This window comes from Oncorhynchus gorbuscha, linkage group LG08, assembly GCF_021184085.1.
Source record: "Oncorhynchus gorbuscha isolate QuinsamMale2020 ecotype Even-year linkage group LG08, OgorEven_v1.0, whole genome shotgun sequence".
Taxonomy (NCBI): domain Eukaryota; kingdom Metazoa; phylum Chordata; class Actinopteri; order Salmoniformes; family Salmonidae; genus Oncorhynchus; species Oncorhynchus gorbuscha.
Window position 1 is genome coordinate 61,405,041 of NC_060180.1, and position 24,017 is coordinate 61,429,057.

At 43.1% G+C, this 24,017-nt stretch overlaps 1 protein-coding gene and 8 non-coding genes across 11 annotated transcripts in view; all 9 read right to left on the reverse strand.

Annotated features, from left to right (window-relative positions):
- Positions 1-3,827, reverse strand: part of LOC124040955 (glypican-5-like) — a 336,316-nt gene extending 332,489 nt beyond the window's left edge. For 2 of the 3 annotated variants that reach the window (XM_046358084.1, XM_046358083.1), the window contains exon 1: positions 3,403-3,827. In XM_046358084.1, coding sequence (XP_046214040.1) covers positions 3,403-3,568 — 166 coding nt within the window. In that variant the 5' untranslated portion in view covers positions 3,569-3,827. Of the gene's footprint in view, positions 1-3,380 lie in introns of all 3 variants that reach the window. The other variant, XM_046358085.1, reaches the window with a different exon arrangement.
- Positions 3,828-5,263: 1,436 nt separating this feature from the next.
- trnam-cau lies at positions 5,264-5,336 on the reverse strand. The gene has a single exon. It is a non-coding gene; the product is annotated as a tRNA-Met (tRNA).
- Positions 5,337-5,643: 307 nt separating this feature from the next.
- trnag-ucc lies at positions 5,644-5,715 on the reverse strand. Its single transcript has one exon. It is a non-coding gene; the product is annotated as a tRNA-Gly (tRNA).
- Positions 5,716-11,026: 5,311 nt separating this feature from the next.
- trnag-ucc lies at positions 11,027-11,098 on the reverse strand. Its single transcript has one exon. It is a non-coding gene; the product is annotated as a tRNA-Gly (tRNA).
- Positions 11,099-13,308: 2,210 nt separating this feature from the next.
- On the reverse strand, positions 13,309-13,380 carry trnag-ucc. The gene has a single exon. It is a non-coding gene; the product is annotated as a tRNA-Gly (tRNA).
- A 2,225-nt stretch (positions 13,381-15,605) lies between these two features.
- Positions 15,606-15,677, reverse strand: trnag-ucc. The gene has a single exon. It is a non-coding gene; the product is annotated as a tRNA-Gly (tRNA).
- A 2,228-nt stretch (positions 15,678-17,905) lies between these two features.
- On the reverse strand, positions 17,906-17,977 carry trnag-ucc. The gene has a single exon. It is a non-coding gene; the product is annotated as a tRNA-Gly (tRNA).
- A 2,228-nt stretch (positions 17,978-20,205) lies between these two features.
- Positions 20,206-20,277, reverse strand: trnag-ucc. The gene has a single exon. It is a non-coding gene; the product is annotated as a tRNA-Gly (tRNA).
- Positions 20,278-22,504: 2,227 nt separating this feature from the next.
- Positions 22,505-22,576, reverse strand: trnag-ucc. The gene has a single exon. It is a non-coding gene; the product is annotated as a tRNA-Gly (tRNA).
- Between the last annotated feature and the right edge of the window lie 1,441 nt (positions 22,577-24,017).

Consider the following 24,017-nt stretch of genomic DNA (forward strand, 5'->3'; position numbering starts at 1 on the left):
TTCACAATTCCTGGCATTTACTCCTAGTAAATATTCCCTGTCTTAGGTCAGTTAGGATCACCACTTTATTTTAAGAATGTCAGAATAATAGGAGAGATAATGATTTATTTCAGATTCCCAGTGGGTCAGAAGTTTACATACACTCAATTAGTATTTGGTAGCATTGCCTTTAAATTGTTTAACTTGGGTCAAATCGTTTCGGGTAGCCTTCCACAAGCCTCCCACAATAAGTTGGGTGAATTTTGGCCAATTCCTCCTGACAGAGCTGGTGTAACTGTGTCAGGTTTGTAGGCCTCCTTGCTCGCACATGCTTTTTCAGTTCTGCCCACAAATGTTCTATAGGATTGAGGTCAGGGCTTTGTGATGGCCACACCAATACCTTGACTTTGTTGTCCTTAAGCCATTTTGCCAGAACTGTGGAAGTATGCTTTGGGTCGTTGTCCATTTGGACGACCCATTTGCGACCAAGCTTTAACTTCCTGACTGATGTCTTGAGATGTTGCTTCAATATATCCACATAATTGTCCATCCCTCATGATGACATTTTTTGAGCAGTGGCTTCTTCCTTGCTGAGCGGCCTTTCATTCCATGCCATCTCATTTGGCTTGAGGTCGGGTGATTGTGGAGGCCAGGTCATCTGATGCAACACTCCATCACTCTCCTTCCTGGTCAAATAGCCCTGACACAGCCTGGAAGTGTGTTGAGTCAATTTCTTGTTGAAAAACAAATTATAGTCCCACTAAGCGCAAGCCAGATGGGATGGCGTATCGCTGCAGAATGCAATGGTAGGCATGCTGGTTAAGTGTGCCTTGAATTCCAAATAAATCACAGACAGTGTGAGCAGTAAAGTACCCCCACACCATCACACCTCTTCCTCCATGTTTCACGGTGGGAACCACATATGGTTCTGGTGGGTTCTGTAGCTCAGTTGGTAGAGCATGGTGCTTGTAACGCCAGGGTAGTGGGTTCGATCCCCGGGACCACCCATACGTAGAATGTATGCACACATGACTGTAAGTTGCTTTGGATAAAAGCGTCTGCTAAATGGCATATATTATTATTATATTATATTATATATATTATTATTATTATATTATTATTATATGGGGAGATCATCCGTTCACCTACTCTACGGCTCACAAAGACATGGCGGTTGTTTCGCTGCACAAGCAAATCTCTTCTTCTTATTGGTGCCCTAACGGTTAGAGCGTTGGGAAAGTTACTGAAAGGTTGCTGGATCGAATCCCCAAGCTGATGAGGTAAAAATCTGTCATTCTCCCCCTGAACAAGGCAGTTAACCCACTGTTTCCCAGAAGGCCATCATTGTAAATAAGAATTTTTTCTTAACTGACTTGCCTAGTTAAATAAGGGTCATAAAACGTACAACTCTGGGTCCTCATGAGAGCCAGTTTCATCATAGCGCTTGATGGTGTAAGGGTTATTTGACAAAGAAGGACTGCACTTGAAGAAACATTCAAAGTTCTTAACATTTTCCGGATTGATTGACCTTCATGTCTTAAAGTAATGACGGACTGTTGTTTCTCTTTGCTTATTTGAGCTGTTCTTGCCATAATATGGACTTGGTCTTTTACCAAATAGGACTATCTTCTGTATACCACCCCTACCTTGTCACAACACAACTGATTGTCTCAAACACATTAAGAAGGAAAGAAATTCCACAAATTAACTTTAAACAAGGCTCGCCTGTTAATTGAAATCCATACTAGGTGACTACCTCATGAAGCTGGTTGAGAGAATGCCAAGAGTGTGCAAAGCTGTAAAATAAAATATATTTGATTTGTTAAAAACAAATGTTTAGTTACTACATGATTCCATATGTGTTATTTCATAGTTTTGATGTCTTCACTATTATTCTATAATGTAGAAAATAATACAAATTGTAATGGCTTTCCTCCTCTTTGTCTGAGGAGGAGTAGGAGAGGTCGGACCAATGTGCAGCGTGGTAAGTGTCCATTTTAGTTTATTAAACTGAACACTAAAGAATACAAAATAACAAAGTGAATGATACCAACCGAAACAGTCCTGCAATGTGAAACAAACATTACAACAGGAAACAAGCACCCACAACTCAAAAGTGAAACCAGGCTACCTAAGTATGATTCTCAATCAGGGACAACGATTGAGAGCTGCCTCTGATTGAGAACCATACCAGGCCGAACACAGAAATCCCAAATTAAAGAAAAAAGAACATAGACTGCCCACCCCAACTCACACCCTGACCATACTAAAACAAAGGAACTAAGGTCAGAACGTGACACAAATAAAGAAAAACACTGGAATGAGTAGGTGTGTCCAAACCTTTGACTGGCACTATATATAAAAAACATGGATTTTTGTGCATCCTCCCCTGATTCTGAATATTTCATTTTCATTGTCATGGCTTGTCTTAGAGACATTGAAAGCAACAAAAAAAATGATTTTTGTCCATCCTCCCCAATTCAGAATATATTACTTTCATTGTCATGGCATGCTAAGAACTATTAAAGATTTAAATCTGGCAGAAACAAATAACCCCCCCCCCCCCCAGATAAGCAGTGGAGTTTTGTCCATCTTCTCCTGATACAGAATATACCATTTTAATTGTCATGCTTGGTTGAATAGCTATTGTAGAGCAAAAAAAACATTCCATCTAAAACTCATTTTAACTGGTTCTGTCAGTATTGTATTTACACCCGCTCTCAGAAAGAATGTGTAGAGAGAACCACGTGCGCTCCTGACAGGAGCGTGCCAGAGGAAGGACAATTCTGAATCTACATTTCACGAGCTTCTTTTCCAGATATGTATATTTTGTTGATCAAAGTGTTGACAAGGTAGCTGTGTTGTCCTTCTAACAAGCAGTGGATTTTTGCCCATCTTCTCCTGATTCAGAATATACCATTTTAATAGTCATGTCATGCTTGGTTGAATAGCAATTGTTCAGCCAAAGTGTTTTGAGAGAACCACGTGCGCTCCTGACAGGAGCCAACCAGAGGGATGACAATTCTGACTCTGAATCTACATTTCACAAGCCTCTTTTTCAGATACTTACATGTTGTTGATCAAAGTGCCGACAAGGTAACTGTGTTGTCCTTCTAACATTTCTCATTTACATAATTCTAATTTCAAAAAACTACATTTACAAGAGTGACAAAGTTTAATAGAGAGGTGGATACAGATTAACCAACTCCTGGAAAGAAATGCAATCGAAAATCTATTCTATTTGAATTCAAAATTATAAACAGTTGGGATGATCTCGCTGCAAATTGCAAAGCGTAAATTACTCAAATGTAAACTGTAGGTGAATGCACCAATTTGTAAGTCGCTCTGGATAAGAGCGTCTGCTAAATGACTTGAATGTAAATATAAATGTCACTGCTGACCGCGGGAAATGCACACATCTACCTGTCCCAGGAGTCTCCGGTACCCACTTCAGTGGGCCGATCTGTCGCACCTGGAAAGCGGTCTTCACCTCATGACAGCTGTATGCCCCAACATCCACTACTTTCACCAGAAACAGAACTGAAAACATCCACCAGAAATGTACGCGTGGGCATATTCCTCGGGACATTGCTGCATCTCAATCCAGGTATCCGTGGGTTTAGTGTAAATCGATGATTTCACGGCCTGTTAACAATGTATGACACAAATAAAAAGTAGCAGTTGATACTATTAAACGTCCATGATACGACGTCTGCATCGGGTTCTCACATTATTGTTTTTTGTGCATAAAGGCAATCCCACACTGAGTTTATATGAGACGGTATTGTGGACTAAGATTTGTAGATGTACCACTCTCAACACAGGCGCTGTTCGACTGCGTGCACGCTTCCTTCTCTCCCTCAAACCATGTGCGCTTTCACTCTCCCCTCTCGCTAGACCCCCGCCCTCTCTGTTCAAATAAGGGGAGTCAGATATTAATGAATAATATCATATTTTCAGGCTGTTCTGGAGGCAAAGGGGGTCCGAACCGGTACTGGTTGTACCTAATAAACAGGACACTGCGTGTACAACTAGAATTCCAAATGGCACTTGAGTTCATTGACAATCTGACAAATCATGCTCTTTATAAAACAAAAAATATTCAGATTTATTTAATAATTAGCAAATAGGACTATATGGTCTTTGGAATTAAATTCCAGATGACTGAATAATATTTTGTTGGATAGTCGCTGAAAAACCTACCCAAACACACAACTGCAAATGTCTATATTGCCTGTTACGAAGTAAAATTCGAGCTTTCTATCTCCATGCTGAAGCAAATACAGGATTGTTTAGTGTACTTTTACTGCCCTCTTCTGGTGAAACGCAAAGGCACACAGGACACAATACATTTGTACTGTATGTTATGAATAAGGATAATTCACACAAATTACAAAATATCTTATTTGCTACATTCTACTGTTTCCTGGTTATAAAATGTTTAAATTAATGGTTGTGATAGTGGTTACGTAAAGAAACACAAAAGACGTGTTGGGGAGCAGAATTACTGACATCCTATTTAACCCAATAAAGGGAATTGTTGATTCAACATGTATTTGGTACACCACCCCGTTCAGGAGCAAGCCATTTTTGGTCTTCATGTGACATCGGGTGCTGTCGGTGTCCTGCGTTGAGCAGACCGCACCACCCTATTGATAGCCCTGCGGTTGCGGGCGGTGCACTTGCCGTCCCAGGTGGTGATACAGGCGGACAGGATGCTGTCAGTTGTGCATCTGTAAAAGTTTGTGAAGATGTATACGCAGAGGAACTTGAAACAATTAAATGTTAACTACAAAGTCTAGGCCTATATGATATCATAATTATTTTAATCCATCCAGTGGGTATTTGTTTTGCAAACTCTACCATCACATGTGCCCCACAAAAACACAGCAAAACATTCGCATCTTGTTAGGTGTGCACTTGAATTAAAGGGCAACTACAACCAAAGTTCTCAGATTTTTTCCAGGCCTCAAAATTTGGTTGGTTTCACCATTGTTGTGGATTTAGAACATCAAATGGTGTAGTTTTTCTATTAAAACGTGTGATTTTCAGAGAGAAACCCTGAAAAAACTGTGAAAAACTGAACCCTGGACTGGACTGGACTGGACTAAACTTGGCTCTCCAGTACCACTTGCTGTGCGGTAGAAGAGAGAATAGTCTATGACTTGGGTTAATGGAATCTTTGACCATTTTTTGAGGTATTCCAAAAACCAACACGTTTGAAAGAAAGTAAACTGCAAAATACAATCAAAAAAATAATAATCAAAGTGGACACAAAAAAGTCTGCCCCCTGTGAGGATCGAACTCACGACCTTCAGATTATGAGACTGACGCGCTACCTACTGCGCTAAGGAGGCACATAACACAGCAAGAAGGGGAGATTGAATATGAAGCATATATAAAATATTCACAGCAGAGGCAGGGGTTGGTGGTAAAGATTTATTTGTCCCAAGCTCAGGTAAAGTATTTTTACTGAAAGAAAATATTGCTACAGCCAAACTCAAGGAGGAGCAGTTTAAGGTCACCTCTCCCCGCTCTTTGTCAGAATGCACCACATGCCCTGTGAATGAAATAGAATTGAGGACAAGAAAAACAAAAAGAAAGAAATAGAATTGAGGACAATTTTTTTTTTTAAACACTCAGAACCAAGCTAAACAAAATAACTGCGTTGGCCGGGAATCGAACCCGGGTCAACTGCTTGGAAGGCAGCTATGCTCACCACTATACCACCAACGCTTATCTGCAAAGTTCGTGAGAGATCTGTTTTTGAAGGTTGAAGAGTAGGAAATGAATAATATTTTGTTTTACAGACCCAGTACAGTCAAACATTACCTAAAAAACAATACGAAAGAAAAAAATAACAAGGCTGTATACAGGTTACAGGAAGAAAATATACTGATAAAGATAAAAAAAAATATCACTATTACCAACAACGCTTACCAAATAACTACCAGGAGCAGTCTCTGTTTGAAAATGAAAGTAAAAGAAAACCTACATTTGACATTTGCAGAATAATAATGGGATTCCCTAAAAACACATCACTGACATCCCCAGTCGGTCAATGAGTTAATAGACCAATAACAAAGAGTTCCAAACGGCTCTGCCAATAACAGCTAGTTTTCTGCCCAGGGGAGCTGTTCTGACCAAGACGCAGGGTTACGAAAAGAAAGACTACGTAAGATGCGACCAATAGTCTGATTGGCCCGTTCTGCTTGACTGAGGGTGAAAACCGGAAGAGAGAATGACGGAAGCCCCAATCAAACGGCAAAACTCCTTCCAAAATTGAGACGTTAATTGCGGGCCCCTGTCCGAAACGACGTCTGATGGAAGGCCATGAATTCTGAAAACATTCTCGATGATGATTTGTGCAGTTTCTTTAGCAGAAGGGAGCTTAGCGAGGGGAATAAAATGAGCCGCCTTAGAGAACCTATCGACAACCGTAAGAATAACAGTCCTCCCCGCTGACGAAGGCAGACCGGTGTGATAAAATCTAAGGCGATGTGAGACCACGGTCGAGAGGGAATGGGAAGCGGTCTGAGACGGCCAGCAGGAGGAGAGTTACCGGACTTAGTCTGCGCGCAGACCGAACAAGCAGCCACAAAACGACGTGTGTCATGCTCCCGAGTGGGCCACCAAAAACGCTGGCAAATGGAAGCAAGCGTACCCCGAACGCCGGGGTGGCCGGCTAACTTGGCAGAGTGAGCCCACTGAAGAACGGCCAGACGAGTAGGAACGGGAACGAAAAGAAGGTTCCTAGGACAAGCGCGCAGCGACGGAGTGTGAGTGAGTGCTTGCTTTATCTGCCTCTCAATTCCCCAGACGGTCAACCCGACAACACGCCCCTCATGGAGAATCCCCTCGGGGTCGGTGGAGACTACTGAAGAACTGAAGAGACGAGATAAAGCATCAGGCTTGGTGTTCTTAGAGCCCGGACGATAAGAAATTACGAACTCGAAACGAGCGAAAAACAGAGCCCAACGAGCCTGACGCGCATTGAGTCGTTTGGCAGAACGGATGTACTCAAGGTTCCTATGGTCAGTCCAAATGACAAAAGGAACGGTCGCCCCCTCCAACCACTGTCGCCATTCTCCTAGGGCTAAGCGGATGGCGAGCAGTTCGCGGTTACCCACATCATAGTTACGTTCCGACGGGCGACAGGCGATGAGAAAAATACGCGCAAGGGTGGACCTTGTCGTCAGAGAGGGAGCGCTGAGAAAGAATGGCTCCCACGCCCACCTCTGACGCGTCAACCTCGACAACGAACTGTCTAGAGACGTCAGGTGTAACAAGGGTAGGTGCGGATGTAAAACGATTCTTGAGAAGATCAAAAGCTCCCTGGGTGGAAACGGACCACTTAAAGCACGTCTTGACAGAAGTAAGGGCTGTGAGAGGAGCTGCCACCTGACCGAAATTACGGATGAAACGACGATAGAAATTTGCGAAGCCGAGAAAGAGCTGCAGCTCGACACGTGACTTAGGAACGGGCCAATCAATGACAGCTTGGTCCTTAGCGGGATCCATCTTAATGCCTCCAGCGGAAATAACAGAACCAAGAAATGTGACGGAGGAGGCATGAAAAGTGCACTTCTCAGCCTTCACATAAAGACAATTCTCTAAAAGGCGCTGGAGGACACGTCGAACGTGCTGAACATGAATCTGGAGTGACGGTGAAAAAATAAGGATATCGTCAAGGTAAACTAAAACAAAGATGTTCAGCATGTCTCTCAGGACGTCATTTACTAATGCCTGAAAGACAGCTGGAGCGATAGCGAGGCCGAAATGAAGAACCCGGTATTCAAAGTGCCCTAACGGAGTGTTAAACGCCGTTTTCCACTCGTCCCCCTCCCTGATGCGCACGATATGGTAAGCGTTACGAAGGTCCAACTTAGTGAAAAACCTGGCTCCCTGCAGGATCTCGAAGGCTGAAGACATAAGAGGGAGCGGATAACGATTCTTAACTGTTATGTCATTCAGCCCTCGATAATCTATGCAGGGGCGCAGGGACCCGTCCTTTTTCTTAACAAAAAAAAACCCCGCTCCGGCGGGAGAGGAGGAGGGGACTACGGTACCGGCGTCAAGAGCTACAGACAAATAATCTTCGAGAGCCTTACGTTCAGGAGCCGACAGAAAGTATAGTCTACCCCGGGGGGGGGGAGTGGTTCCCGGAAGGAGATCAATACTACAATCATACGACCGGTGCGGAGGAAGAGAGGTGGCCCTGGACCGACTGAACACTGTGCGCAGATCGTGATATTCCTCCGGCACCCCCGTCAAATCACCAGGCTCCTCCTGTGAAGAAGAGACAGAGGAAACAGGAGGGATAGCAGACATTAAACATTTCACATGACAAGAGACGTTCCAGGAGAGGATAGAATTACTAGACCAATCAATAGAAGGATTATGACAAACTAGCCAGGGATGGCCCAAAACAACAGGTGTAAAAGGTGAACGAAAAATGTAAAAAGAAATGGTTTCGCTATGATTACCAGAGACAGTGAGGGTTAAAGGTAGCGTTTCACGCTGAATCCTGGGGAGAGAACTACTATCCAAAGCGAACAAGGCCGTGGGCTCCCTTAACTGTCTGAGAGGAATGTCATGTTCCCGAGCCCAGGTCTCGTCCATAAAACAGCCCTCCGCCCCAGAGTCTATCAAGGCACTGCAGGAAGCTGATGAACCGGTCCAGCGTAGATGGGCCGACAGGTAGTGCAGGATCTTGAAGGAGAGACCAGAGTAGTAGCGCTCACCAGTAGCCCTCCTCTTACTGATGAGCTCTGGCTTTTACTGGACATGAAGTGACAAAATGACCAGCGGAACCGCAATAGAGACAGAGGCGGTTGGTGATTCTCCGTTCCCTCTCCTTAGTCGAGATGCGGATACCCCCAGCTGCATAGGCTCAGCACCCGAGCCGGCGGAGGAAGATGGTTGTGATGCGGAGAGGGGGGCAACGGAGAACGCGAGCTCCTTTCCACAAGCTCGGCGACGAAGATAAACCCGTCGCTCTATGCGAATAGCGAGATCAATCAAGGAAACCACGCTGGAAGGAACCTCCCGGGAGAGAATCTCATCCTTTACCTCCGCGCGGAGACCCTCCAGAAAACGAGCGAGCAACGCCGGCTCGTTCCAGTCACTGGAGGCAGCAAGAGTGCGAAACTCAATAGAGTAATCTGTTATGGATCGATTACCTTGACATAGGGTAGACAGGACCCTGGAAGCTTCCTCCCCAAAAACAGAACGATCAAAAACCCTTATCATCTCCTCCTTAAAGTCCTGATACTGGTTAGTACACTCAGCCCTCGCCTCCCAGATTGCCGTGCCCCACTCACGAGCCCGTCCAGTAAGGAGAGATATGACGTAGGCGATACGAGCTGTGCTCCTGGAGTAAGTGTTGGGCTGGAGAGAAAACACAATATCACACTGGGTGAGGAACGAGCGGCATTCAGTGGGCTCCCCAGAGTAACACGGCGGGTTATTGATTCTGGGCTCCGGAGATTCGGAAGCCCTGGAAGTGGCCGGTGGATCGAGGCGGAGATGGTGAATCTGTTTTGTGATGTCAGAGACTTGGGCGGCCAGGGTCTCAACGGCATGTCGAGCAGCAGACAATTCCTGCTCGTGTCTGCCTAGCATCGCTCCCTGGATCCCGACTGCTGAGTGGAAAGGATCCGAAGTCGCTGGGTCCATTCTTGGTCAGATTCTTCTGTTATGCACTTGAGTGAGGACCCAAAAGCGGTTTAACAAAAACAGAGTCCTTTAATGTAAAAACACAGGGAAGACATAGATCCTCTTCAGATGTATATAATGGCAAAATAGGCAACCCGCAGAGAGGGCGACAAATGAAACAAAAAGTCCTTCTGATAAATACAGAAGAGTCCCCCTTAGCAGCAGAGGAGAATAGCTGGGTTAGAGTCCCCTTCTTAGCAGCAGAGGAGAATAGTTGGGTTATAGTCCCCTTCTTAGCAGCAGAGGAGAATAGCTGGGTTAGCGGCGACAGACTGCTGGTCTCTCTGGGTAGGCGCGGGTCGTAGAGGACAGAGGTACCTGATCACACGTAGCATCAGATGAACAGGCAGATTCCGACAGGACGGGACAAGGTTGAAGCAAACGAGACGATAGTTTGGTTCTGGCATGAGAAACTCAAACGAGAATCTGACAAAGAAAGAAGCAGGAACAGAGAGAGAAATAGAGACCTAATCAGAGGGAAAAAGGGAACAGGTGGGAAAAGGGTGAACGAGGTAGTTAGAGAAGATGAGGAACAGCTGGGGGAGGAGAGAAAGAGAATGTAACCTAATACGACCAGCAGAGGGAGACGGAGTGAAGAGAAAGAACAAGAACAAGACATAATATGACAATACATGACAATATCAGGCTATTTACGCAAGGACAAGAAGTAATCAGGTAGGCCTATTTTATAACGTTTCCACCGGATCAGAGCATGACATTTTATTATTTTTTTTGAGTGCTTATCCAAAGGGAGAGAGCTGGAAATATTTTTCAAATAGGCTACATTGAGGAACTATTGTCATTCTCAATGGATGTAAAAACAGACTTTGTTTCCTTGCTGTTTGAGGTGAAGAAAAATGTACTTTGAGAAGCTCCACAGCTCATAAGTGGTGAGGATTAAAGAGAATCAGAAATACTGTCAGATCCCCAAATGGGCACATTTATAAGCCTACATTTGTTCGCAGGCCAGGTAGCCTAGGCCTACTTCTATTGGTAATCAGGTGCACATCCTTAAACATTATTGACAGGAGAACTCCAAACAAAACACAATGAATAAATTGACAACGCGTAAATGGAATGAAATAAAATAGAACTTGTTTCCATCCCCTCGGCTTCAGCAATGGATTGGTCCACTGAGATATGCGTCAATCAAGACGTGCCATAAATCTTTTTTTGGGGCAACTGCTCGACTACAATATTCTCAGTCGACCAACAGCCTATGGACCAGTTGACTAAAAGGTGTCAGCCCTATTTGATACTGAGATAAAAACAGCTGCACGAGACTTTTAGCGGATTAATTTCAAAGAGTAATTCAAACAAAATACACAGTTGCGTTGGCCGGGAATCGAACCCGGGTCAACTGCTTGGAAGGCAGCTATGCTCACCACTATACCACCAATGCTTACTATATAACTAACAGGAGCAGTCTCTGTTTGAAAATGAAAGTAAAAGAAAACCTACATTTGACATTTGCAGAATAATAATGGGATTCCCTAAAAACACATCACTGACATCACCAGGCGGTCAATGAGTTAATAGACCAATAACAAAGAGTTCCAAACGGCTCTGCCAATAACAGCTAGTTTTCAGGTTTCCCCCTTTCCACTCAGACAATGCCAGACATTCCTAGCAAAATTCTTGCATGACAAATTGCTCTTTACTAACAAGTCATTTTTGCTTATTTTGGATCATTTTCATTGAAAACAATCACAGTAAGGTATTTGAATGTTACCTTGAAATTATTTGACTGATCCATTGCTGAAGTCCCCGACAACATTTTTTCGAGTGGACCAAAAGCCGTTCTTTCCACCAGTCGACTGGTTCAAATGTTTAAAAGTGTGATTTTCCATATATAAACTGAATAAAATCAACTATATGTAGGCTCCTGAGCTTGTCTGATGCTTTAAGCATTACTCAAGAGGGTGCCCTAACCTAACCAGAAGAACAAAACCTTTTCCCGAATCTCCTCCTCCCGCTGCTGTTGTCCTTTGCACTATTACGCTCCAGGCATTAGGCTACACCAGGGGGTCAGTTTCCATTTAAAGTGCCAATTAACCTTTCATTTATTTTTTACCGCAAAATTTCATGATATCCAATTGGTAGTTACAGTCTTGTCCCATCTCCACAACAGACTCAGGGTTGGTGAAGGTTGAGAGCCACGCGTCCTCTGAAACACAACCCAGCCAAGTTGCACTGCTCACTTAACCTGGAAACTAGCCGCACCAATGTGTCAGAGGAAACACCGTACACCTGGCGACCGTGTCAGTGTGCATTGCGCCCGGCCTTCCACAGGAATCGCGATGGGACAAGAACATCCCTGCCGGCCAAACACAAGACGACACCGGGCCAATTGTGCACCGCCCCATGGGTCTCCCGGTCGTGGCAGGCTGCAACAGAGGACACAGACTTGAACCAGGATCCTGCTCTGCATTGCAGTGCCTTAGAACACTGCGCCACTCAGGAGACCCGACAACCTATCTTACCATTACTACCGATCTGCGTGCCAGTTATGGTTTTCATATGCATATTTTCGGAGAACAGTTTGATTTATTTCATATGTAAAGTCTTCGTATCTCAAAATCATTTTCAAGTGATGAATAAAACTGATATCTAAACCAAAATGAAAACTACACAAATCTAAAAGTCACTTCTATTGCCATTGCCAACAATGTAAAAACAGCCTACATAAAGCCTACAAATAAAATCATTACAGTCTGAAGGTGAAAAAAATATCCTGAGAAAAAATAAATCACTTTGGCTACACATGGCCTTTCTGCAACGAACATGAAACAATGTAGCAACTAATCAACTTGGTCCAGCCAGATGCTTGAGCTAACAAGCTTGCAACATTGCATAAAAAAATTTGGACCCTCAGTTTCCCCTGCCAGTAACCTCCGGGCAGACACAGCTGTAGGCTCAATATCAGGCTATTTACGTAAGGACAAGAAGTAATCAGGTAGGCCTATTTTATAACGTTTCCACCGGATCAGAGCATGACATTTTATTATTTTTTGTTGAGTGCTTATCCAAAGGGAGAGAGCTGGAAATATTTTTCAAATAGGCTACATTGAGGAACTATTGTCATTCTCAATGGATGTAAAAACAGACTTTGTTTCCTTGCTGTTTGAGGTGAAGAAAAATGTACTTTGAGAAGCTCCACAGCTCATAAGTGGTGGGGATTAAAGAGAATCAGAAATACTGTCAGATCCCCAAATGGGCACATTTATAAGCCTACATTTGCTCGCAGGCCAGGTAGCCTAGGCCTACTTCTATTGGTAATCAGGTGCACATCCTTAAACATTATTGACAGGAGAACTCCAAACAAAACACAATGAATAAATTGACAACGCGTAAATGGAATGAAATAAAATAGAACTTGTTTCCATCCCCTCGGCTTCAGCAATGGATTGGTCCACTGAGATATGCGTCAATCAAGACGTGCCATAAATCTTTTTTTGGGGCAACTGCTCGACTACAATATTCTCAGTCGACCAACAGCCTATGGACCAGTTGACTAAAAGGTGTCAGCCCTATTTGATACTGAGATAAAAACAGCTGCACGAGACTTTTAGCGGATTAATTTCAAAGAGTGATTCAAACAAAATACCCAGCTGCGTTGGCCGGGAATCGAACCCGGGTCAACTGCTTGGAAGGCAGCTATGCTCACCACTATACCACCAACGCTTACCGTATAACTACCAGGAGCATTCTCTGTTTGAAAATGAAAGTAAAAGAAAACCTACATTTGACATTTGCAGAATAATAATGGGATTCCCTAAAAACACATCACTGACATCACCAGGCGGTCAATGAGTTAATAGACCAATAACAAAGAGTTCCAAACGGCTCTGCCAATAACAGCTAGTTTTCAGTTTTCCCCCTTTCCACTCAGACAATGCCAGACATTCCTAGCAAAATTCTTGCATGACAAATTGCTCTTTACTAACAAGTCATTTTTGCTTATTTTGGATCATTTTCATTGAAAACAATCACAGTAAGGTATTTGATTGTTACCTAGAAATTATTTGACTGATCCATTGCTGAAGTCCCCGACAACATTTTTCGAGTGGACCAAAAGCCGTTCTTTCGACCAGTCGACTGGTTCAAATGTTTAAAAGTGTGATTTTCCATATATAAACTGAATAAAATCAACTATATGTAGGCTCCTGAGCTTGTCTGATGCTTTAAGCATTACTCAAGAGGGTGCCCTAACCTAACCAGAAGAACAAAACCTTTTCCCGAATCTCCTCCTCCCGCTGCTGTTGTCCTTTGCACTATTACGCTCCAGGCATTAGGCTACACCAGGGGTCAGTTTCCATTTAAAGTGCCAATTAACCTTTCATTTATTTTTTACCGCAAAATTTCATGATATCCAATTGGTAGTTACAGTCTTGTCCCATCTCCACAACAGACTCAGGGTTGGTGAAGGTTGAGAGCCACGCGTCCTCTGAAACACAACCCAGCCAAGTTGCACTGCTCACTTAACCTGGAAACTAGCCGCACCAATGTGTCAGAGGAAACACCGTACACCTGGCGACCGTGTCAGTGTGCATTGCGCCCGGCCTTCCACAGGAATCGCTAGTGCGCGATGGGACAAGAACATCCCTGCCGGCCAAACCGTCCCCTAAACAAGACGACACCGGGCCAATTGTGCACCGCCCCATGGGTCTCCCGGTCGTGGCAGGCTGCAACAGAGGACACAGACTTGAACCAGGATCCTGCTCTGCATTGCAGTGCCTTAGAACACTGCGCCACTCAGGAGACCCGACAACCTATCTTACCATTACTACCGATCTGCGTGCCAGTTATGGTTTTCATATGCATATTTTCGGAGAACAGTTTGATTTATTTCATATGTAAAGTCTTCGTATCTCAAAATCATTTTCAAGTGATGAATAAAACTGATATCTAAACCAAAATGAAAACTACACAAATCTAAAAGTCACTTCTATTGCCATTGCCAACAATGTAAAAACAGCCTACATAAAGCCTACAAATAAAATCATTACAGTCTGAAGGTGAAAAAAATATCCTGAGAAAAAATAAATCACTTTGGCTACACATGGCCTTTCTGCAACGAACATGAAACAATGTAGCAACTAATCAACTTGGTCCAGCCAGATGCTTGAGCTAACAAGCTTGCAACATTGCATAAAAAAATTTGGACCCTCAGTTTCCCCTGCCAGTAACCTCCGGGCAGACACAGCTGTAGGCTCAATATCAGGCTATTTACGTAAGGACAAGAAGTAATCAGGTAGGCCTATTTTATAACGTTTCCACCGGATCAGAGCATGACATTTTATTATTTTTTGTTGAGTGCTTATCCAAAGGGAGAGAGCTGGAAATATTTTTCAAATAGGCTACATTGAGGAACTATTGTCATTCTCAATGGATGTAAAAACAGACTTTGTTTCCTTGCTGTTTGAGGTGAAGAAAAATGTACTTTGAGAAGCTCCACAGCTCATAAGTGGTGGGGATTAAAGAGAATCAGAAATACTGTCAGATCCCCAAATGGGCACATTTATAAGCCTACATTTGCTCGCAGGCCAGGTAGCCTAGGCCTACTTCTATTGGTAATCAGGTGCACATCCTTAAACATTATTGACAGGAGAACTCCAAACAAAACACAATGAATAAATTGACAACGCGTAAATGGAATGAAATAAAATAGAACTTGTTTCCATCCCCTCGGCTTCAGCAATGGTTTGGTCCACTGAGATATGCGTCAATCAAGACGTGCCATAAATCTTTTTTGGGGCAACTGCTCGACTACAATATTCTCAGTCGACCAACAGCCTATGGACCAGTTGACTAAAAGGTGTCAGCCCTATTTGATACTGAGATAAAAACAGCTGCACGAGACTTTTAGCGGATTAATTTCAAAGAGTGATTCAAACAAAATACCCAGTTGCGTTGGCCGGGAATCGAACCCGGGTCAACTGCTTGGAAGGCAGCTATGCTCACCACTATACCACCAACGCTTACCGTATAACTACCAGGAGCATTCTCTGTTTGAAAATGAAAGTAAAAGAAAACCTACATTTGACATTTGCAGAATAATAATGGGATTCCCTAAAAACACATCACTGACATCACCAGGCGGTCAATGAGTTAATAGACCAATAACAAAGAGTTCCAAACGGCTCTGCCAATAACAGCTAGTTTTCAGGTTTCCCCCTTTCCACTCAGACAATGCCAGACATTCCTAGCAAAATTCTTGCATGACAAATTGCTCTTTACTAACAAGTCATTTTTGCTTATTTTGGATCATTTTCATTGAAAACAATCACAGTAAGGTATTTGATTGTTACCTAGAAATTATTTGACTGATCCATTGCTGAAGTCCCCGACAACATTTTTTCGAGTGGACCAAAAGCCGTTCTTTCGACCAGTCGACTGGTTCAAATGTTTAAAAGTGTGATTTTCCATATATAAACTGAATAAAATCAACTATATGTAGGCTCCTGAGCTTGTCTGATGCTTTAAGCATTACTCAAGAGGGTGCCCTAACCTAACCAGAAGAACAAAACCTTTTCCCGAATCTCCTCCTCCCGCTGCTGTTGTCCTTTGCACTATTACGCTCCAGGCATTAGGCTACACCAGGGGGTCAGTTTCCATTTAAAGTGCCAATTAACCTTTCATTTATTTTTTACCGCAAAATTTCATGATATCCAATTGGTAGTTACAGTCTTGTCCCATCTCCACAACAGACTCAGGGTTGGTGAAGGTTGAGAGCCACGCGTCCTCTGAAACACAACCCAGCCAAGTTGCACTGCTCACTTAACCTGGAAACTAGCCGCACCAATGTGTCAGAGGAAACACCGTACACCTGGCGACCGTGTCAGTGTGCATTGCGCCCGGCCTTCCACAGGAATCGCTAGTGCGCGATGGGACAAGAACATCCCTGCCGGCCAAACCGTCCCCTAAACAAGACGACACCGGGCCAATTGTGCACCGCCCCATGGGTCTCCCGGTCGTGGCAGGCTGCAACAGAGGACACAGACTTGAACCAGGATCCTGCTCTGCATTGCAGTGCCTTAGAACACTGCGCCACTCAGGAGACCCGACAACCTATCTTACCATTACTACCGATCTGCGTGCCAGTTATGGTTTTCATATGCATATTTTCGGAGAACAGTTTGATTTATTTCATATGTAAAGTCTTCGTATCTCAAAATCATTTTCAAGTGATGAATAAAACTGATATCTAAACCAAAATGAAAACTACACAAATCTAAAAGTCACTTCTATTGCCATTGCCAACAATGTAAAAACAGCCTACATAAAGCCTACAAATAAAATCATTACAGTCTGAAGGTGAAAAAAATATCCTGAGAAAAAATAAATCACTTTGGCTACACATGGCCTTTCTGCAACGAACATGAAACAATGTAGCAACTAATCAACTTGGTCCAGCCAGATGCTTGAGCTAACAAGCTTGCAACATTGCATAAAAAAATTTGGACCCTCAGTTTCCCCTGCCAGTAACCTCCGGGCAGACACAGCTGTAGGCTCAATATCAGGCTATTTACGTAAGGACAAGAAGTAATCAGGTAGGCCTATTTTATAACGTTTCCACCGGATCAGAGCATGACATTTTATTATTTTTTGTTGAGTGCTTATCCAAAGGGAGAGAGCTGGAAATATTTTTCAAATAGGCTACATTGAGGAACTATTGTCATTCTCAATGGATGTAAAAACAGACTTTGTTTCCTTGCTGTTTGAGGTGAAGAAAAATGTACTTTGAGAAGCTCCACAGCTCATAAGTGGTGGGGATTAAAGAGAATCAGAAATACTGTCAGATCCCCAAATGGGCACATTTATAAGCCTACATTTGCTCGCAGGCCAGGTAGCCTAGGCCTACTTCTATTGGTAATCAGGTGCACATCCTTAAACATTATTGACAGGAGAACTCCAAACAAAACACAATGAATAAATTGACAACGCGTAAATGGAATGAAATAAAATAGAACTTGTTTCCATCCCCTCGGCTTCAGCAATGGATTGGTCCACTGAGATATGCGTCAATCAAGACGTGCCATAAATCTTTTTTTGGGGCAACTGCTCGACTACAATATTCTCAGTCGACCAACAGCCTATGGACCAGTTGACTAAAAGGTGTCAGCCCTATTTGATACTGAGATAAAAACAGCTGCACGAGACTTTTAGCGGATTAATTTCAAAGAGTGATTCAAACAAAATACCCAGTTGCGTTGGCCGGGAATCGAACCCGGGTCAACTGCTTGGAAGGCAGCTATGCTCACCACTATACCACCAACGCTTACCGTATAACTACCAGGAGCATTCTCTGTTTGAAAATGAAAGTAAAAGAAAACCTACATTTGACATTTGCAGAATAATAATGGGATTCCCTAAAAACACATCACTGACATCACCAGGCGGTCAATGAGTTAATAGACCAATAACAAAGAGTTCCAAACGGCTCTGCCAATAACAGCTAGTTTTCAGTTTTCCCCCTTTCCACTCAGACAATGCCAGACATTCCTAGCAAAATTCTTGCATGACAAATTGCTCTTTACTAACAAGTCATTTTTGCTTATTTTGGATCATTTTCATTGAAAACAATCACAGTAAGGTATTTGATTGTTACCTAGAAATTATTTGACTGATCCATTGCTGAAGTCCCCGACAACATTTTTTCGAGTGGACCAAAAGCCGTTCTTTCGACCAGTCGACTGGTTCAAATGTTTAAAAGTGTGATTTTCCATATATAAACTGAATAAAATCAACTATATGTAGGCTCCTGAGCTTGTCTGATGCTTTAAGCATTACTCAAGAGGGTGCCCTAACCTAACCAGAAGAACAAAACCTTTTCCCGAATCTCCTCCTCCCGCTGCTGTTGTCCTTTGCACTATTACGCTCCAGGCATTAGGCTACACCAGGGGGTCAGTTTCCATTTAAAGTGCCAATTAACCTTTCATTTATTTTTTACCGCAAAATTTCATGATATCCAATTGGTAGTTACAGTCTTGTCCCATCTCCACAACAGACTCAGGGTTGGTGAAGGTTGAGAGCCACGCGTCCTCTGAAACACAACCCAGCCAAGTTGCACTGCTCACTTAACCTGGAAACTAGCCGCACCAATGTGTCAGAGGAAACACCGTACACCTGGCGACCGTGTCAGTGTGCATTGCGCCCGGCCTTCCACAGGAATCGCTAGTGCGCGATGGGACAAGAACATCCCTGCCGGCCAAACCGTCCCCTAAACAAGACGACACCGGGCCAATTGTGCACCGCCCCATGGGTCTCCCGGTCGTGGCAGGCTGCAACAGAGGACACAGACTTGAACCAGGATCCTGCTCTGCATTGCAGTGCCTTAGAACACTGCGCCACTCAGGAGACCCGACAACCTATCTTACCATTACTACCGATCTGCGTGCCAGTTATGGTTTTCATATGCATATTTTCGGAGAACAGTTTGATTTATTTCATATGTAAAGTCTTCGTATCTCAAAATCATTTTCAAGTGATGAATAAAACTGATATCTAAACCAAAATGAAAACTACACAAATCTAAAAGTCACTTCTATTGCCATTGCCAACAATGTAAAAACAGCCTACATAAAGCCTACAAATAAAATCATTACAGTCTGAAGGTGAAAAAAATATCCTGAGAAAAAATAAATCACTTTGGCTACACATGGCCTTTCTGCAACGAACATGAAACAATGTAGCAACTAATCAACTTGGTCCAGCCAGATGCTTGAGCTAACAAGCTTGCAACATTGCATAAAAAAATTTGGACCCTCAGTTTCCCCTGCCAGTAACCTCCGGGCAGACACAGCTGTAGGCTCAATATCAGGCTATTTACGTAAGGACAAGAAGTAATCAGGTAGGCCTATTTTATAACGTTTCCACCGGATCAGAGCATGACATTTTATTATTTTTTGTTGAGTGCTTATCCAAAGGGAGAGAGCTGGAAATATTTTTCAAATAGGCTACATTGAGGAACTATTGTCATTCTCAATGGATGTAAAAACAGACTTTGTTTCCTTGCTGTTTGAGGTGAAGAAAAATGTACTTTGAGAAGCTCCACAGCTCATAAGTGGTGGGGATTAAAGAGAATCAGAAATACTGTCAGATCCCCAAATGGGCACATTTATAAGCCTACATTTGCTCGCAGGCCAGGTAGCCTAGGCCTACTTCTATTGGTAATCAGGTGCACATCCTTAAACATTATTGACAGGAGAACTCCAAACAAAACACAATGAATAAATTGACAACGCGTAAATGGAATGAAATAAAATAGAACTTGTTTCCATCCCCTCGGCTTCAGCAATGGATTGGTCCACTGAGATATGCGTCAATCAAGACGTGCCATAAATCTTTTTTTGGGGCAACTGCTCGACTACAATATTCTCAGTCGACCAACAGCCTATGGACCAGTTGACTAAAAGGTGTCAGCCCTATTTGATACTGAGATAAAAACAGCTGCACGAGACTTTTAGCGGATTAATTTCAAAGAGTGATTCAAACAAAATACCCAGTTGCGTTGGCCGGGAATCGAACCCGGGTCAACTGCTTGGAAGGCAGCTATGCTCACCACTATACCACCAACGCTTACCGTATAACTACCAGGAGCATTCTCTGTTTGAAAATGAAAGTAAAAGAAAACCTACATTTGACATTTGCAGAATAATAATGGGATTCCCTAAAAACACATCACTGACATCACCAGGCGGTCAATGAGTTAATAGACCAATAACAAAGAGTTCCAAACGGCTCTGCCAATAACAGCTAGTTTTCAGTTTTCCCCCTTTCCACTCAGACAATGCCAGACATTCCTAGCAAAATTCTTGCATGACAAATTGCTCTTTACTAACAAGTCATTTTTGCTTATTTTGGATCATTTTCATTGAAAACAATCACAGTAAGGTATTTGATTGTTACCTAGAAATTATTTGACTGATCCATTGCTGAAGTCCCCGACAACATTTTTTCGAGTGGACCAAAAGCCGTTCTTTCGACCAGTCGACTGGTTCAAATGTTTAAAAGTGTGATTTTCCATATATAAACTGAATAAAATCAACTATATGTAGGCTCCTGAGCTTGTCTGATGCTTTAAGCATTACTCAAGAGGGTGCCCTAACCTAACCAGAAGAACAAAACCTTTTCCCGAATCTCCTCCTCCCGCTGCTGTTGTCCTTTGCACTATTACGCTCCAGGCATTAGGCTACACCAGGGGTCAGTTTCCATTTAAAGTGCCAATTAACCTTTCATTTATTTTTTACCGCAAAATTTCATGATATCCAATTGGTAGTTACAGTCTTGTCCCATCTCCACAACAGACTCAGGGTTGGTGAAGGTTGAGAGCCACGCGTCCTCTGAAACACAACCCAGCCAAGTTGCACTGCTCACTTAACCTGGAAACTAGCCGCACCAATGTGTCAGAGGAAACACCGTACACCTGGCGACCGTGTCAGTGTGCATTGCGCCCGGCCTTCCACAGGAATCGCTAGTGCGCGATGGGACAAGAACATCCCTGCCGGCCAAACCGTCCCCTAAACAAGACGACACCGGGCCAATTGTGCACCGCCCCATGGGTCTCCCGGTCGTGGCAGGCTGCAACAGAGGACACAGACTTGAACCAGGATCCTGCTCTGCATTGCAGTGCCTTAGAACACTGCGCCACTCAGGAGACCCGACAACCTATCTTACCATTACTACCGATCTGCGTGCCAGTTATGGTTTTCATATGCATATTTTCGGAGAACAGTTTGATTTATTTCATATGTAAAGTCTTCGTATCTCAAAATCATTTTCAAGTGATGAATAAAACTGATATCTAAACCAAAATGAAAACTACACAAATCTAAAAGTCACTTCTATTGCCATTGCCAACAATGTAAAAACAGCCTACATAAAGCCTACAAATAAAATCATTACAGTCTGAAGGTGAAAAAAATATCCTGAGAAAAAATAAATCACTTTGGCTACACATGGCCTTTCTGCAACGAACATGAAACAATGTAGCAACTAATCAACTTGGTCCAGCCAGATGCTTGAGCTAACAAGCTTGCAACATTGCATAAAAAAATTTGGACCCTCAGTTTCCCCTGCCAGTAACCTCCGGGCAGACACAGCTGTAGGCTCAATATCAGGCTATTTACGTAAGGACAAGAAGTAATCAGGTAGGCCTATTTTATAACGTTTCCACCGGATCAGAGCATGACATTTTATTATTTTTTGTTGAGTGCTTATCCAAAGGGAGAGAGCTGGAAATATTTTTCAAATAGGCTACATTGAGGAACTATTGTCATTCTCAATGGATGTAAAAACAGACTTTGTTTCCTTGCTGTTTGAGGTGAAGAAAAATGTACTTTGAGAAGCTCCACAGCTCATAAGTGGTGGGGATTAAAGAGAATCAGAAATACTGTCAGATCCCCAAATGGGCACATTTATAAGCCTACATTTGCTCGCAGGCCAGGTAGCCTAGGCCTACTTCTATTGGTAATCAGGTGCACATCCTTAAACATTATTGACAGGAGAACTCCAAACAAAACACAATGAATAAATTGACAACGCGTAAATGGAATGAAATAAAATAGAACTTGTTTCCATCCCCTCGGCTTCAGCAATGGTTTGGTCCACTGAGATATGCGTCAATCAAGACGTGGCATAAATCTTTTTTTGGGGCAACTGCTCGACTACAATATTCTCAGTCGACCAACAGCCTATGGACCAGTTGACTAAAAGGTGTCAGCCCTATTTGATACTGAGATAAAAACAGCTGCACGAGACTTTTAGCGGATTAATTTCAAAGAGTGATTCAAACAAAATACCCAGTTGCGTTGGCCGGGAATCGAACCCGGGTCAACTGCTTGGAAGGCAGCTATGCTCACCACTATACCACCAACGCTTACCGTATAACTACCAGGAGCATTCTCTGTTTGAAAATGAAAGTAAAAGAAAACCTACATTTGACATTTGCAGAATAATAATGGGATTCCCTAAAAACACATCACTGACATCACCAGGCGGTCAATGAGTTAATAGACCAATAACAAAGAGTTCCAAACGGCTCTGCCAATAACAGCTAGTTTTCAGTTTTCCCCCTTTCCACTCAGACAATGCCAGACATTCCTAGCAAAATTCTTGCATGACAAATTGCTCTTTACTAACAAGTCATTTTTGCTTATTTTGGATCATTTTCATTGAAAACAATCACAGTAAGGTATTTGATTGTTACCTAGAAATTATTTGACTGATCCATTGCTGAAGTCCCCGACAACATTTTTCGAGTGGACCAAAAGCCGTTCTTTCGACCAGTCGACTGGTTCAAATGTTTAAAAGTGTGATTTTCCATATATAAACTGAATAAAATCAACTATATGTAGGCTCCTGAGCTTGTCTGATGCTTTAAGCATTACTCAAGAGGGTGCCCTAACCTAACCAGAAGAACAAAACCTTTTCCCGAATCTCCTCCTCCCGCTGCTGTTGTCCTTTGCACTATTACGCTCCAGGCATTAGGCTACACCAGGGGGTCAGTTTCCATTTAAAGTGCCAATTAACCTTTCATTTATTTTTTACCGCAAAATTTCATGATATCCAATTGGTAGTTACAGTCTTGTCCCATCTCCACAACAGACTCAGGGTTGGTGAAGGTTGAGAGCCACGCGTCCTCTGAAACACAACCCAGCCAAGTTGCACTGCTCACTTAACCTGGAAACTAGCCGCACCAATGTGTCAGAGGAAACACCGTACACCTGGCGACCGTGTCAGTGTGCATTGCGCCCGGCCTTCCACAGGAATCGCTAGTGCGCGATGGGACAAGAACATCCCTGCCGGCCAAACCGTCCCCTAAACAAGACGACACCGGGCCAATTGTGCACCGCCCCATGGGTCTCCCGGTCGTGGCAGGCTGCAACAGAGGACACAGACTTGAACCAGGATCCTGCTCTGCATTGCAGTGCCTTAGAACACTGCGCCACTCAGGAGACCCGACAACCTATCTTACCATTACTACCGATCTGCGTGCCAGTTATGGTTTTCATATGCATATTTTCGGAGAACAGTTTGATTTATTTCATATGTAAAGTCTTCGTATCTCAAAATCATTTTCAAGTGATGAATAAAACTGATATCTAAACCAAAATGAAAACTACACAAATCTAAAAGTCACTTCTATTGCCATTGCCAACAATGTAAAAACAGCCTACATAAAGCCTACAAATAAAATCATTACAGTCTGAAGGTGAAAAAAATATCCTGAGAAAAAATAAATCACTTTGGCTACACATGGCCTTTCTGCAACGAACATGAAACAATGTAGCAACTAATCAACTTGGTCCAGCCAGATG